We start from the raw sequence: 17,414 nt of genomic DNA on the forward strand, positions 1-17,414 counted from the left end.
TGACTTACTGTGTGTGTGTGTGTTTTTTTTAACTCTTGTTCACCTCAAACAAGGCATGTTGCCACTTGGATGTAAGCGGCTACTATTTGGGACCATGTTGACACGGATGTAAGCGGCTACTATTTGGGACCATGTTGACACGGATGTAAGCGGCTACTATTTGGCACTATATATAAGGAGATAAACGAGATCTCATTTTACATTACATTTAAACATCTGTATGTCAGTTAGGGAATTCCAAAGGTCTAGCAATCCGAAGGAAGAAGGTTTTTGCTTTTGTTTATTCTCGTTGATTTTTCATTTCATTATCTTGCAAACTCACCTTTTTGTTATCGATTTGCATTTCAGAATCAACCATTGGTTTCGGAATCGAATACAGATTTTGAAATTATGGCCTTAGCAGCTCTGCACAGCCTTTTTACTCAACAACGTTGTTTTTCCTTCTTGAAATCTCAGAGTAGAGATTTCAAACAGCAATGCCATTGGTCAATACTTGATATGGCTTCTGTGTCGGAGTTCTTCTGCAATTGGCTGCCAATCACGAATCTAAAAACCCTCATAAAACTGGCCAACTTAGTGAGTGGAATATATTCAAGCTATTGTACCGATGAATATGATGCGGCATTAATCAAAGCTTTTACGCTAGATGTATTGAAAACAATGTATCTGGAAAAAAGGGTGAGTTTTCTCTCTTATTCTTCTCTCATTTACAGTTTCTTCTTTTATTGGTTTCTTCGGGGTGTGTGTATATATATATATATATATATATATATATATATATATATATATTAGTGATGGGACGGTTCCAAAATTTTTCCCGATTCTGTTCTAAATTTCCGATTCCAATTCGATTCCCGATTCCAATTTCGATTCTTTTATATTTTATAGAGATTTTATTAGAGATTTGTTGTTGTTTTTTTTGTAAATTTTCAAATCATTACATAAACCCCCGGGAAATTTCCGCGTATATTTTTCCTCAAATTGTAATTGATTAAAAATTGTAAGACAAGAAAAGATTTATTTTGATTTAAAACAAAGCCAGATTGTATCAGTTCGTTGTTAGTGTACAACATGCTACTCGAAATTGTTCATAAACAGCTGAAAATAGTCCACGATTGGTAGGCAAAATGAGGAAACGATGTAAGAACAAAATATTAACAACGCCCCCCTCCCAATGTTATGAACGAATTTCTAAATAATAATGCTACAATTTGAATACCATTTTTAACGGTGCCCTGAAAACTCGTACGCGGAAAATTCGTTCATTTTTGCTCGGAAGGAAAGCTGGTCCATTATTGAATAAATATCGATTAAAAACACATTTTATGACCGTTCTTGAAGGGGATATTGTTTTTAAAGGTTACTACGCACCCTCATAATATTTTTAAAAATTATAAACCATATATTTATTTTAAAATATTTTTTAGTTTTAACACTTTTTGTGGTCAATTTTTACAAGCCTTTATAAATAATATGAAAAGAGAAATTTGGAAAAAAAAATAGCATTTTAGAGTGGGGGGATCATTTTCCCATATAAATTTAACGTAAAGTGATGACCCATTTCTTAGCCACAATGGTTGACAAGACATATTTCAAGTTTGGCGAGCGCGGGGAGGGTGTGGAAGGGCGGAAAACATGACAATATGGGGGGGGGGATTACATTTGAACATAAAATAACGATATATTTAATTAAAATTTTAGTAGTGTTGGGGGTGGAGGATTTAAAACATAAAATAACACGATAAATTTAATTTTCGTGGAGGGAGGGGGAAATACCAAATTTCTTTTTACATATTATTCTTCAAAGCCATTTAAGTAGATGTTCATTTTTTAGGGATTAAACGATGCTGTTTTTTTTTTTTCGGGGGGGGGGGGGCAAAATAAAACGAAAAAATGAATGAATTATTAATTAACACACAACCTACCTTTAAAAACTTCTCTAGGGGTTTTCGGTGTGCTGAAAACGAATATCACATTTAAAATTGGGGCCGGCACTAGTTTTCGTTTTCACGGTATTACAAGCATATTTTTATCCGCATATTTCATATATAAATGTAACGTGGTGACCATGCTTGTTTTTTTAGACTTGCAGAATCGTGTGTATGTGGGGGGGGGGGACAATGAAATGACAAGATAATGTGGAGCTAATTTATTATTATTATTATTATTATTATTATGACATCTATGCTGATGACACGACCATCTACGTCAACACATCAAAGGCTGTAAATGACAAAGTTCTCTCTGATTCTCTCTCCTCTGATCTCGAGCGCGTGGTTCAGAGAGGGGGAGACATCATCAACGCTCTGATCCCCATCTGGCATCAATTGAAATGGATGGCTCTCGTCTAGGAGAAGCCCCATGTTTTGACAAGCTTCTGGGTTTGTCCTTTACTCCTGATCTGAAATGGAACATGTACATTGTCTGTTGCCAAGGTCGCTGGAAAGATGGTGGAATCCTTCTACCGCACCAGAAGATATCTCACTACTGATGTAATTCTCTATCTATATAAAAGGATGGAATAATGCTGCCATATCTGGGCAGGAGCTGCTAAAAACTGCCTATCCTGCCTTGACAGAGTACAAAATAGACTTTGTGGCTTAGTGGGGGATGCCCTTTTCTCTTCCCTGCAACCTCTCTCCCACAGAAGAGATGTTGCGAGCCTATCCTTGTTTTATCGTTATTTCCATGGCAGGTGCTCGTCTGAACTCCAATCTCTGGTCCCCCCTCGCCAATCTTTCATGAAAAACACCCGTCTAGCTAAATCCACTGTCAAAAATTTTCCCCACTCTTTATCTGTGCCTAAATCAAAACGTAGATTCCATGAACAAAGCGTCTTTCTTCGAACTGCACTCCTGTGGAACTCTGTTCCGTCTGCCTACTTCCCACCTGACTACAACCTGGATGTCTTCAAGTCCAAAGTAAACAAATTCCTAATGAACCGCCCCCTTAAGTAAACACTTCATTAAATCTCCATACTAACGTACTGTACTTACAATAACCCTTATCCCTGAGTGGTTTCCGGGCCTTGATAAGTGATGACCACCGTGTAAAAAAAAATTATTATTATTATTATTATAAATAATAATAAAAAAGAAAAAGAAATAAAATAAAAACATTGATTTTTGTACGCGCAAGCGCGCATATTTTTGCTAAAAAATACAAGAAGTGTTTTCGGTACTTATGTATTATTTGATAATATAAGACTTTTTTGTTTGTTTGTTTGTTTGTTTAAATGTCATTTGGGGGAGAACTTTTGCAGTATGCAGATGGCGGCTATTGTTACTCCAATTACTTCTTGGTTAAATAACGCTGCAAATAAGTAAGAAACAAGATTTTTTTCCGAACAGAAAATATTTGAAAACCAAAACATTTATTGTATTAAAATGTATCAATATATAATTGTAAAAACATTTATTTAAAAGTCTACGTAAAAAATATAATTTTACTAAAACAATTGTGTAATGAAAGCAACATTGGATTTTTATACAGTAAAATAGCTTTTGTTTTCGAACAAATAAATAATTAAGATGAAACACTTTTTTCAATTAAAGAAACTTTGAAGGGCCAACAAAAATTAATAACTTAAATGTTTTTGGACCGAAAAGCGCCACCTGGCTACAGTTTAGTGAAAAGCACCAAGAAAAGGTCGCCGCCGTCCGCATACTGCAGAAGTGCCTTTTTTTTTTTTTTGTTATTCAATTTTCACCCGAAACAAGACACAGTGCCATTTTGAAGCAGGGGGCTTTTTGTTGTTTCGTGAACATAAAAAGTGTTACAACTAAATTAATTTTTAAAAATTTGATAATACAAGAATTGTTTTCTTTTTTTGTTTGTTTGTTTCGTAATAACACAAGAGAAGAGGTGTTAAAAACTACAGTATATTTTTTTATAAATATATGGTTTCGTTTTTCGTGTCTTCCGTTCGATTGCGTTACATAATCAACCGTATCAACTTCCGAGCAGTTATCTAGGACATTATCTACAAATATACAAATATATTTTCTTTTGGAGGGTGAGGGGTGTTTTAAAACTATAGCTACCACAGTATTTTCTTTAATTTTCTATTTTTGGGCGATTATCGAGACTCGTAAGATATGATTCTCTCATGTCAGACATTTTTTGTTCAAAAGTAACAATCGCTATATTTTTAACTAAGTAAACTCTTTAAAATAAGTTGAACCAATAAAACCTTACAAAGCTAGGTAGAGTACAAACACTTAGAAAAGTCAATTTTATTTTTTTTTAAAGCAACACTAAACACGTAAAAATATTTTTAAAAATATTATGGGATGTATATTCTCTTTTAAAAACTATATCTCCTTCAATAACGGTCATAAAATGTGTTTTCAATCGATATTTATTCAATAATGGACGAGTTTTCCGAAAGTCTTTTTAACGTGGACATTGTTACTATTATGTGCTTTCCTTCTATGAATGAAGTTTAAATTTTATTTTAATTACAAAAATTTGGTGGGTTCTTAAATTGATTTGCCTTGCTGTAAAAATAAAATAAAAAAAAATAACGAGATAATAGTAATAATAACTAGCAGAACCCATGGAAATTCCACAGTGGTTGAAAACATCATTACACAAGCAACCAATAGAATAAGTTTAATATTAGTTCCGATTACACCGGGAATTAAAAAGATATATTTTTTGTAGATAAATATGAATAACTACTTGAGATATATTAGTACAAGAAATAGAACTATAGTAAGGCATCACGTTTTTAGAGATATAGTTTAATCAAAGTGACTTGTAAATGACTTGTAATAACTATGTCACAATGCCTGATAATCTGATAATTTGGCATGTAAGTAATAAGATTTTTTAGAAGCATATTACATGTCAACTTTTGCAATTTCTTCATAGTGGTAAGAAAATGGAAGGGACAAGTAATTGGTGAGATTTGATTAATGAAAAAATAAAAGTGTAGAATGTTGACAGATGATATGGCTATACTTGCATAGTCCCCCCCCCCTTCTTAAAAATATACATATGACGGTGGTGGTGGTAGCGTTGGTCAGTGCGGTGGTGTTAATAGCGGTGGTGGCGATGGCGGTTGGGGTTGCGGCAGTGGCGGCAGTAGCAGCGGTTGTGTTGGTGGTGGCAGTGGAGGTGATGGCGGCGATGGAGGTGCTGCCTGATGTGGTGGTGGCGGCGCTGGCAGTCGTTATGGCGGTTATTGTGGTGGAGATTGGGGTGACAGTGGTGGTGGTGGTGGATAGTTGATGGCGACAATGGTGGTAGTGGCGGTGGTGATGGTGCGTTAAAATTTGTACTAATTTCAACATGATAAGTAGGTAATAATGATTTCACCTGAAATGTGAATATTTGGAGGGCATTTTATAATTAATAAAAAAGGGACATTTCCAGGGCATTTAATAATTAATTTACTGAAACCACCAAAAAACGCATCGAAGCACAAAAAGTAGGAACCCATAACTTCTGGAAAATCTACAGCAGTGTAGTAAATAACGGCAATCAACAATTCTCCCACTATCCAACAATCATGAGCTTGTTTGCTCAGCAACTGAGAAGGCTAACATGCTTGCCAGTTGGTTTGCTTCCAACTCCACACTGGACCCTGCTAACCATCCCTTCCCTGACTTTCCTTTGCGGACAGACGCCACACTAGACGATCTGAAAATCACCCCTGCTCAGGTGCATGCTATCATAAGAAATCTCCACACTGCAAAAGCATGTGGACCTGATCTCATCCCGGTTGTGCTATTAAAAAAGTGCTTCGCCGAAGTAGCTCCAGTTCTCTCCAAACTTTACAACAAATGCCTTAATGAAGTTTGCTTTCCTGCCTGCTGGAAAACTGCTTCTGTGGTATCAGGTTTCAAGAATTCTGGCGAAAGAACTGACCCAGTAAATTATCGCCCCATTAGCCTCCTCCCACTTTTCGACAAAATATTTGAGACCTTAATTAACCAACTTTACAGATGCTAAACTTCTTACCAACCAACAATATGGATTTAGGGAAGCCTGTTCCACAGCAGACATCCTAACTGTAATCTCAGAACATATATACCGTTCATTGGACAAAGCGGAGAGGGTAGAGTGGTAGCTTTAAATATATCTAAGGCTTTTGACAGGGTATGGCATGAGGATCTTCTCAAGAAAATTAGATCATACGGTATCACTGGAAGAATACATAACATAATTAAATCCTTCTTAGATAAGAGAAAAATCCAGGTTGTCCTTGACGGTCGTACATCTAAACAATATGATATAAATGCGGGAGTGCCTCAGGGATCTATCCTTGGACCTCTGTTATTCCTAATATTCATAAATGACCAACCTGACAAAATTGTCTGTGAGATGGGTATATATGCTGATGACACCACGCTCTATAACAGACACGACAAGAAAACAAATGAACACATATCTAAAGAAATGGCAGAAACACTAGAGGATGACCTCCGATCCATAGTGGAATGAGGACAAAAATGGATGGTCACATTCAATGCTGCCAAGACTAAACTTGTTTCCTTCAATAATTACAAGAAACCTTCCCCACCACCAATAGCAATGGCCAATGACTCTTTATCTGAAAGTACATCTTTTAAACTCCTCGGCCTAACGTTCACAGGAAACATGAGTTGGAACAATTACATTGAGAGTATTGCCAGGACCACTGCGAAGAAGGTATGTTCTCTCTACCGTGCTAGAAAGTATCCTATACCTCTATAAGGCCCGAAAGTATCCTATAACTCTATAAGGCCATCATTCACCCATGTATGGAGTATTGTTGTCATATTTGAGTTGGTGCCTCTGCCATTAGTCTCTCACTCCTAGACATGGTTCAAAAAAGAGTCGCCAACCTGATAGGTCCTGAACTGTCATCTAAGCTTCAGCCTCTGTCCCATCAACGAAATGTAGCCCCTACAACAAAGTGGCAATGTGCCTTGTTTGGGGTGAAAATATAATAAAAAAATTTTTTTTTTAAACCTGGGAGAGTGTTGCTTTGGATCGTGAAGAGTGGAGAAGTACTTTGCGGGGAGGTGTGAGCAAGTTTGAGACTGATGTAACCCAGTATGATCAACTGAAACGTGATATCCCGAAAGGGAAGGTGCAAGAAGCAGTGGATGGGCTGGGGCGCCAAATTGGACTGGAGTGTGAGGTGTGCGAGAGATTATGTCTGAGCAGAGCTGGGCTGATGAACCACCAGACTACTCATCAGCGCAGTGGGCCACAAAACAGTCTTGTGTTGCCAGATCTTACCTGTGTCAACCGCGGGCGGACGTGCAAAACAGCAGGTGGTCTAAAGCGACATTTGAATATACATAGAAGTGACCATCAAGAATGTGGTGCTAGTGGTGCACATGTCTGCACAATGTGTGCCAAAGAATGTTAGAGTTTGGCAGGGCTTAAAAGCCACCTTCATGCGGCCCATCATTGCTTTGTTTTCATGTTTCTGTATATATATATATTTTTATATGTACTATATCAAGTAATGGCAATATTCAAAAACGAATTTGCTGCCATCATACATATATATATATATATATATATATATATATATATATATTAGTTAAACACCTATGTAACAGTTTAGTTGACCATTTAAACCTTTTGAATTTGTCTATCACTAATACTATAGATTTTAAAACAATTTTACTGATTGAATTTTATTGTTTAAGGAACAAATATATATATGCTAGCATGGGTACCCAGCATTGCCTGGGTTGACATGAAGTTCCGTTTGAAACACACCTGTATACTGATCATTTTCATCATGAGCAATTTGGATACCTCCACAACAAAAATAAAAGAATGGATGAAAACATGTAAATGTAATCGCCCCAAAAAAGAAGTATGTGATACCCTCTCCACCAGATATTTCGACAGAAGGGCTACAAAGAGAAGAAACTATTCTCCGGGTATTGAGCACTGGAAAGACCCCCCCCCCCAATAATTAAAAATAAATCATTACAACTTTTGTTTCAATAAAAATAGCAGCGAATGCCAGTGCGATCGCAAAAAAAAAAAGAAAAAAAAAATCTACCAAAAAATTATTAAATGAAATTTTTCGTTATTTTATATTTCTAATGTATCCTTCCCCCCCCCCCGCAAAAAAAATTGAATTTATCATATTTTAGAGTTCGTTCTGTTTATAAAATTGTTAGGTAAAAGTACAGAATGGTTTCAAATGTAATTCCCCCCCCACCACCACCACCACAATAATGTATTTGGCATGTTTTGCCCGCCCTCCTCGATCGCCAAACTTGAAAAAATGTTAGAGATGACATGTCTGGTTGAACGCTTTATGGCCAAAAAGTGGGTGCTCATTTTATGTTAAATTTATATAGAAAAGTTAAACCCTACGTTAAAATGTTAATTTATTTTTTCAAAATTTCTTCTTTCATATAGTTTATAAAGACTGCTTAAATGTATTAGACCCCCAAAAAGTATGTCTTAATTTTTTTAGGGGTTAAACGACGCTGGGTCACGTTGTAAAAATTGACCATTTTTAATTTAAGATATTAAATAAATTATAAAGAAAATCTGTTTCCCAGGCAATTAAACACACTTGCTATGGTATAATTATTATAATAAATCCTGGGAAACACCGATTAAATTTTATAAAAAAGAAAAAGGAGCAGATAATGTATGGGATGACGGATTTTGATCACATAGAAAATTGGTCTTGTGTCTGACTAACTCTGCCCTCATGGGGATGCAAGTATATGAGGACATTAGTTTTAATTATTTTTCTCTAATAAATAAAAAAGGTTACTTAAAAATTAAGAATAAGCGAAAAAGAATTTCTTCCGAATTAAAAATAAAAATAATAATTCAGCTTAGAAGAATATTTCGAAATGAAAACAAATCTATTACAGAAAATATTTAATAACGTGTTCTGTTTCAAACAATTTTTCAATTAAACTATCACAGTTATTTCCCCTTTGGTTTTCTGGTTTGAAAATAAAACAGTTTCAGATTTCAGATAAAATAAGTTAAATCAAATATAAATTGAAATTTACATAAATTAAATAATTATTTTTTTTAATTAGTACAGTTGAAACGTAGCTATTATGTCGAATAAGTAATATTAGTAATAGCTAATTATTTAAAGAGATTTAATCTAATGTGATATGCTAATGACCGTAACCCAATCAATGTAGATGTGGTTTGAAGAATGCTACATATATAAATTACGTATAAAATATGTCTCCCTTGACAGAAGTATCCTATGATTAGGTGTATCAGAATTTGGGGGAAATTTTTGACACCTCTAACAGAAAACTGCGAATAAAATATAAAAAAACTCGTAATTTCTCTTTTTAAAGTGGTTGTTTATTAAATATAAGTATATATGAATATACTTCCAAAATAAACTATTAAAATTGTTGAAAAAATAATAGAAATATTATTTTTTATTAAAAAAAAAACTGTGTTTACAAAGTGCCAGTGCACGTTTAACCAGCCATTTTTTTATGTATGAAATCAATTGAATTTTACGAGTGAAATCTTTTCAATTTTTAAACTTTAAAAATCTATCGAAATTTTTCTATTGGTTCAATTTTTACGATATTTTCAGGGTCGATGTGAAATTTTATGCTCTTTCCAATAAACCGAATATAATATTTTTACTTTTTAAATTCACTCCCCCATTTTGAAATGTCTATTAAAAATCAAATAAATTATGTACCATATATCACAAATTGAAGATAAAAGATCAATAAATAAAATATTCTAATTTAAAACGCACAAAAAAAAAAGAAGTGTTTTTTGGAAATTTAACTGTAAAATCCAAAGTGTAAAAGTTTTTTTTTTAACCACGTCGATTTTTTTTTTAATGAAAGCTCATGTTATGCTTATATCGTCAAGTAAATAGCGGACGCTGACGGTAATTTTTCTATGTCATTCAATGTTTTCTTTTCTAGATATTTTTTTTAAAATCCAGTCGATAAAGTAGAAATAATAATGATGATGATAATAATAATAATAATAATAATAATAATAATAATAATAATAATAATAATAATAATAACCCGTGTATTTCATTAAGAGAATTAAAAAAAAATCGGTCGACTGGATTTTTTGTTTAACGGGAAAAACTTATAAGTGAATGCGTGTGTGTGTGTGTGTGTGTGTGTGTGTGTGTGTGTGTGTGTGTGTGTGTGTGTGTGTGTGTTTTAACTACGGAGGACCAAAAATACTAATTTTGGTTAACAGCACGCAATAGAAAAGAGACATTAATTATGCCCCTTTGACGAATCCGTATTTGATAAATTCCAAATTAGCAGTAGCAGCCTTTAAGTTTATGGCACAAAACGCGTTACGAAAATGCGATTTTCTACAACCATCGCTTTAAAAAATCCTTTTATTTAAAAAATGCATGGAATTTAAAATATGGATAAATTCTTAACAATGAATAATGAAATTTAATAGTATTTTTTATAGGTAAGTGATTTTTTTGCATTTATATATACATATATTTATCGAAGCAAGTCAAAATACATTGATTTTCTTTAAATCTTTTTTAAAGAAAACCGATTTAATAAAACAAATATTGCATAATTTGCTCCTTTAATTGAAAAAAAAATTAGGATTTGAATTACATTTTTCAAGTAGTTATAAGCTTTGAATTATTAAAGGTCTTATCATCATTTTTAATGGCCGCTTCTGATACACCTATCCTATCATGGGCGTTAATATTTTTTGACCAGGAGAGGTGTACACACATATGGCCTTTATATTGCTTTGGTCATTGGGTGTTATGCACACACACACACGAACACTACTACTTTATATATATATATATATATATATATATATATATATATATATATATATATATATATAGAGAGAGAGAGAGAGAGAGAGAGAGAGAGAGAGAGAGAGAGAGAGAGAGAGAGTCCGAGTCCGAGTCCGAGTCCGAATCCATATACAAGAAAAGTTGTGGGCAGTTATATTTCTGATTTTCTGATTTAAGAAATAAAGGAATATGTTCTGAATTGGCTAGAGTTTAAAACTTTTTTTACATTTGCAAATCCCGGTAACTTGCGTCCTACATCAAGGTGAATTCCTCAGCCACTGCAAAGGAGATTTCTAACCGTCTGGAGACTTACTTTTATTGAGCCATTATTTGTTGCGATTAGTATATCTAATTTAATAACTTTCTTTTCTTCTTCTCTTTTCCTAAACATAAAGTAGTGTAAATCAATACCTTTTCTCCTTTCTTCCTTTCCTTTTTTCTCCACTAAATTAACTATTTCCCATTCAACAAAGAATGCTCGGTTGTTCACTATGAAATCTATCTTAAACTAACCCGTCAGAAACACACAAGTTAACCTTCGTTACTCCGCATGTTTTTTTTTTGGGGGGGGGGTAGCAATAATAAATGATTGATGAGAATCCACCAGTAAGATCGGTGGACGTCGCCCGGGGTCCATAATATTGCCACAATTTAATTATTTTCAGGAATATATTTTCGCAGTTCAAACCTTGCAATATATCCTTCAAAATGTCGGACATACTGAATCCTGTGTAGTATAATATGTATACAAAATAAATTTTTGTCTTCAAATCAAGAAAAAAATGGAAGCAAGTCTTGAAAGATAAGAGGAAGCCACCGTATATTTTGGAACCGCAAATCCAGCAAAGCAAATCCAGTAGTGAACGCGTGGTATCGATAAAACAGCTGCTTCGTTTGAGGAATAAGAATATTCGAGAAATGCAACAGAAAGACAAAAGCAAAAAAAATCTGTTCTGTTCACTAGACGGATCGGTACATACAAGTGCACATTCAGTTTCTTATTTCCAGGGCGGATTAATTTGATAATATCGCTTATCAGTCGTAACTGCAGAGAAATGTAACAAGTTGTATTCAGAGGAGAGGGAGGGGGGGGATTCTTATTTACAGACAAAAAAAATAATTTGCATTCAGTGGCAGTCGAGCATTTTCAAGCATTTTTCTTTCGAGGAAGAATTTTTCAAATGCAAAACAAGAACGCATGTTCACTGAGTCGGCATGTTTAATGATGAGGATGCTATTTCAGATTTCATCTCGACAAACTGAGAAACGAATCGACAAAGCTGCTTATTGAGATACAAAGGTGGTTGTAAAAATGTTTTGGGTTTGTATTACTGTGCACATAGATTCGAAAAAGTTGTCAAAAAACAAATATATAACAAATAAATGTTATTAAAAACAAGATAAGTTACTTTTCTACAAAACTGGATATATTTTTCGTGTTTTTATTCAATGTAACATGTTTATTCAGCTCGAAAAACATACATTATTTACCGATATATTGGAAAATTCAAAATGGCGCCCGACTCTCTCTTTAACACGGTAAGTTCGGGAAAAGTTGTTATAAATAATAAATTAGACAAAATACTATTAAAAAATCACCGAATATATGTCAACCTATGTCACGATAATATATATTGAGCGAGTTTCTAACAGTATTTTGTCTAGTTTTATATTTATAGCACCTTTTCCCAAACTTACCGTGTTAAAGAGAGAGTCGGCCGCCATTTTGAATTTTCCAATACATCGGTAAACACAGTATGTTTTTCGAGCTGAATAAACATGTTACATTAAATAAAAACACTGAAAACATATCCAGTTAGGTAGAAAAATAACTTATCTTGCCTTTGATAACATTTATTTGTTATATATTTGTTTTTTGACAACTTTTTCGAATCTATGTGTACAGTAATACAAACCCAATGTTTTTAAACTTAAATGTGACAGACTAACATAAGGGGCCTCTTATCGAGATGCGTGAATAAAAAACCACATTCATTCAATAATGGGTTTAATGATGAAAATACAATTTCATTATTAGCAATGAAATTAACTTATACTGATGCGAGGACAAATCTTTTTAAAAAAAAGTTTAAAAAATGGCATTAAAAAAAGCAGAAATTTTTGTTTATATTTTTTCAGTTTTATTTTTCAGAAATTTTTTTTTCTTTTTTTTTTTACTTGTTTTCTATTTATTTATTTTTCTTCCTTTCTCATCTTTCTTCATATTCTTTCCCCTCTTTTTTATCTTTTTCTTTTCTTATCTTCGTTCTCATCGTTTTCTTCCCATTTCATCTTCCTTCTCTCATCTTTCTTTTCTTCGCTGCACAAATTTCCATCCATTACATAAAGGGCAATTATTTGTGTGTATGATTGTATGTCCGGCAAAAAGTAAAAAAAAAAAATAAATAAATAAAATACCGATACGTTGGTATTTTCTTAATCAGCGTTGCCCTAGATGAATAATACCTAAACTTTAGAAAATTTATTCATTCTCTGGGGGTTTATTGTGTCAGTTGTCGTCAAGAAGGGTTATTTTTAAAAAGGGTTGTTACAAATTTGGAAAGAAAATTACAACTAATTCCTAGAGAAATCTGTTATATAAAGGAAAGCTCTGTGTGTGTGTGTGTGTGTGTGTGTGTGTGTGTGTGTGTGTGTGTGTGTGTGTGCGCACGCGCGTGCCTGTTAGAAAGAAAGGGCTAGATGGAGGAGAAATAAGAGATTGGAAAGAGGGAGGGGTAAAACAGGGAAAGAAAGAAAGAAAGCTAGAGAGATGGAAGTTTTAATAGAAATATCTTACACTTTTGCCCAGGACAACGCTGGGTAGCCCTGCTAGTATTTAATAATAAACAAACCAACACTTTTCATTTTCTTTATTAATTTTATTTTCTCGCTTAATAAAATAAAAACATTTCCTTACCGTCTCATCCAACTTTCCCACCAAAATGCAGCTATCTCTCGCTCACAGATCTTTCGCCCCCCCCCCCCAACTTACAGACTCTCTCTCTCTCGCTCTCTCTCTCTCTCTCTCTCTTCCATATTTAATTAGCATAATTAACAAACGACTCATTAATCTTTACAGAAAGCCCAACGTGATATTTTCTCCATGTACTGCACCACCTTAAAAGGATCCGCCAGTGATTGCAGTAAAAGTCAACTTGCACCTGATCTGCTCGCCATTCTGTTCTACTTCACTGACGCTGCCAAAATGAGCAAAGCCGACGCTGCCTACCAAATGCCATCTATCAAGGGACTCGGTTACTACAGCCTCCACAAAAAAGTTGACAGCACCAGGGGCAGCTTCTTAAACATCTGCAATCAGGTCTACGGCCTCCCCATCATGGCACAGCACTCTCTACTTCAACAACAAAGTCGGTAGGCAGCAGCCAATCATTTTTGTTTGCTGTTGTTGATTTTTTTTTTTTTTCAGATAACAGCTGGATTAGCAAAACACCCACCCAACCAAAAAATTGTGAATTTCTACCCCAGGTGGCACCTTCATCATGTTAGAACATGATTATGTGTAGACTTCTTTCTGCCCACACAATGAGAAATAGTAATCATTTACAAGATTCGTTTTTATCTTCAAGTTTAACCATAGAAATCCTCAGATAACAATTCGCTTTTTTTTTAAATTGCACCAATTTATCCTCATCTTTTTTTTTTTTTTGAAGGAGGGGGAAGAATTATGGATAACTTTGCAAAGTATGAAATAGATTATGCTAAATTTTATATATAAACTAGCCTGCGTGCCCGGCGTTTCCTAGGTGTTTGGAGGTGTGTGTTGAGAAAAAAAAAAAAAAATGTGGTAGTAGGCAGGCAGGCTCGAACCTGCGATGCGATAGCGGAAAAGAAAGTGAAAGAAAACCTGACGTCTTACCGTTATTCCACGACGTGACTGGAACTTCAGAACTTCGAAATTAGGCAAAGTCAATCCAACCGATACGATGACTTGCAAAAATGGCTCGCAAAAAATCGACCTCTCCTTGTACAAAAAACTTTCGTCCGAGACGTCGCGCTTCAAAAGGATACTAATCTCGTGAAAACCCGTCGCTTCTGTCGAAAGTTTTAAGGCAGACATACAAACATACGTACATACATACATACATTCAAACAGACAGGTGAGATTTATAGTATAGATAATTTACACATTCGTTTTTAGAGTAAAATTATTTTTTAATACAAATAAGAAACTTTTCTGAATTTTTTAGATGAGGATTAATTATTTGTATTATTTCAATTCTTCAAACTATTGTTCTCACCTTGACTGTTGTTTTCGTGATGTTTCAATCTATGTAATCTTCGAACTTATACAAGTGTATCTTGTCAAACTCGAGAATCTTTCTGTCGAATTCAGGAATCTGTACAGAATTTTGAACGAAACCCTTTATTTAATCTACAGAAATAACATGCTCTTGTTCCATCAACAAGAACTTGTGACGTAGTGGATAAAGTACTCAGTAAAATTCAGTTGTAAAGTTACATTCTTCTGGAGCTTAGAAGTTCAATCATCAGTGTAGGTGACATTCAAAATACATTTATAAATTACTTAGGACTTCTACCCAGTCATGGCTGATCGGACAAGAATATGCCACCACCACGTGGATTAAATGAAGAGTTCCATTTAAAATTCTGTGCAGACTCCTGCATTAAACAAGATATACATGAAGAAGATCAGATGTTACATCGACCGAAATATGAAAATAACAATGAAGATGAGAACAGTAGTCCGAAGAAACCAAATAATATGAATAAATAAGAAAATACAACACATTAATTAATAAGTCCCAAGCCTGACAAATTGCTCCACTAATCAAAAATCCATATGATTTTTATAAAGTACTAACCTTCAAATTGCATTTAAATTTAAGTGTAATCTGATTATTATTTTTACAAATTGCAGTTATTAAGTGAAGTTACTATTAAAAATTTTGAAAACGATGGAAAAAAAATCTGGATTTCGTATGTTAATTAAGCATTGCTTTCTAATGAAAAAAAGAATACTTTTGAAGCAAAGAAATGGCTTGAGGTTTATTGGACTTTGCTCTGTAAGATATGATGATTGAGGTGGTATGCTGACTTTAAACGTGTTTGTACAGGTACAAATGATGCCGAATTCTCAGATTGATCAAATTAAGCAGTTGTCTCGGAAAACATCAAAAATGTTCATAAACTCATTTTGACCAATTATAAATTGAAGTTGCATGAGATACAGAGAAGTTCAAGATATTAGAGGGAAGTGTATTCACTATTTTTCATGAATGTGTCACTGAGAAATTCTTATTCAAATCGGGTGTCACGTTTGCTTACAGTTGATTTAGATCATTGTCTACAACCGTTCCAATAGAATAAAAAGAAGTTTTTGCATCAGTATGTGGCACAAAGGATGAAACGTAAATTCACCAATTTAATTTAGAATCAAATCAGCAGTCAGATGAGTGGCCAGCAACAGGTGGATGCCATCCAAGACGAAGATGGCAGGTGCTCGTCTGAACTCCAATCTCTGGTCCCCCCTCGCCAATCTTTCACGAAAAACATCTGTCTAGCTGAATCCACTGTGAAAAATTTCCCCCACTCTATATCTGTGCCTAAATCAAAACGCGGATTCCATGAACAAAGCTTCTTTCTTAGAACTGAACGCCTGTGGAACTCTGTTCCCTCTGCCTGCTTCCCACCAGACTACAACTTGGATGTCTTCAAGTCCAATGTTAACAAATTCCTAATGAACCGCCCCCTTAAGTAAACACTTCATGAAATCTCCACACTAACGTAATGTACTTGCAATAATCCTTATCCTTGAGTGGCTTCCGGGCCTTGATAAGTGGTGATCACTTTTGTTGATCAATTATGTTAAGAAAGGAAGAATCATCAATAGTAAATACTTCATAACATTATTGGTGCGTTTAAAGGAAGAAAAAGCCCCCCCCAAAAAAAAAATCGGACATAAACGAAAAAGTAAAAAGTGCTTTTTCACCAAGACAATGCACCATGTCACATCAATTACAACGATGGAAAAACTACATAAATTGCACTTTGACTTGCTTCTGCACACACCCTATTCTCAAGATCTAGCCATCAACGATTATTGACTGTTTGCAGACCTCAAATGAATGCTTCAGGGAAAGATATTTGACATGAATCGAAAAGCATTGGAATCAGAAGGAGACTATATTGAAGAATTAAATTGAATTTTGCCTAAAAGTTGTTGTTTTATTGGTTATGCCCAAAACTTATTAAGTGATGTGCTATGTAACTTGCAGTATAACGATCGAGAATTGCCACTTCCGGCTAAGACTGTGTTCACCAGTCAACAGTGAAAATCAGTTCTCTGTATATTTTATGCATACGAAATTTTAGGTCAACGTATACGAAATTGTGAAAACCGATTTCTTTCATTGGAAATTTTGAATTTTATTTTTAATACAAAAGGGGACGGCTTTGTTCACTATTCTGTACTTCCCCTAAAAATTTAATAAACCAAAGAAAATATGCTTTTGTTGGCTGGAATGTAATATGGCGGAAACTGAGGTTTGCAATTAACAGCTGAAAACATTCTTAGTCAGAAGTGGCAAATCTCGGTAATTATGCAATTTTAACTTAACTCTCTTATTAGGTTGAGATTTATTTTTCACAAATTATTTCT

The 17,414-nt window shown here is 34.3% G+C and overlaps 1 protein-coding gene across 1 annotated transcript in view; it reads left to right on the forward strand.

The window, feature by feature from the left end:
- LOC145291381 (dynein heavy chain domain-containing protein 1-like) overlaps nt 1–17,414 on the forward strand; it is a 494,383-nt gene that overhangs the window by 466,012 nt on the left and 10,957 nt on the right. Inside the window, exons 90-91 of the mRNA XM_080137171.1 lie at nt 349–678; nt 13,854–14,146. Of these exons, the coding sequence (XP_079993297.1) occupies nt 349–678; nt 13,854–14,146 (623 nt within the window). The remainder of the gene's footprint in view (nt 1–348; nt 679–13,853; nt 14,147–17,414) is intronic.

Source organism: Euprymna scolopes, chromosome 12, assembly GCF_053919585.1.
Source record: "Euprymna scolopes isolate OS-2025 chromosome 12, ASM5391958v1, whole genome shotgun sequence".
Lineage (NCBI taxonomy): Eukaryota > Metazoa > Mollusca > Cephalopoda > Sepiida > Sepiolidae > Euprymna > Euprymna scolopes.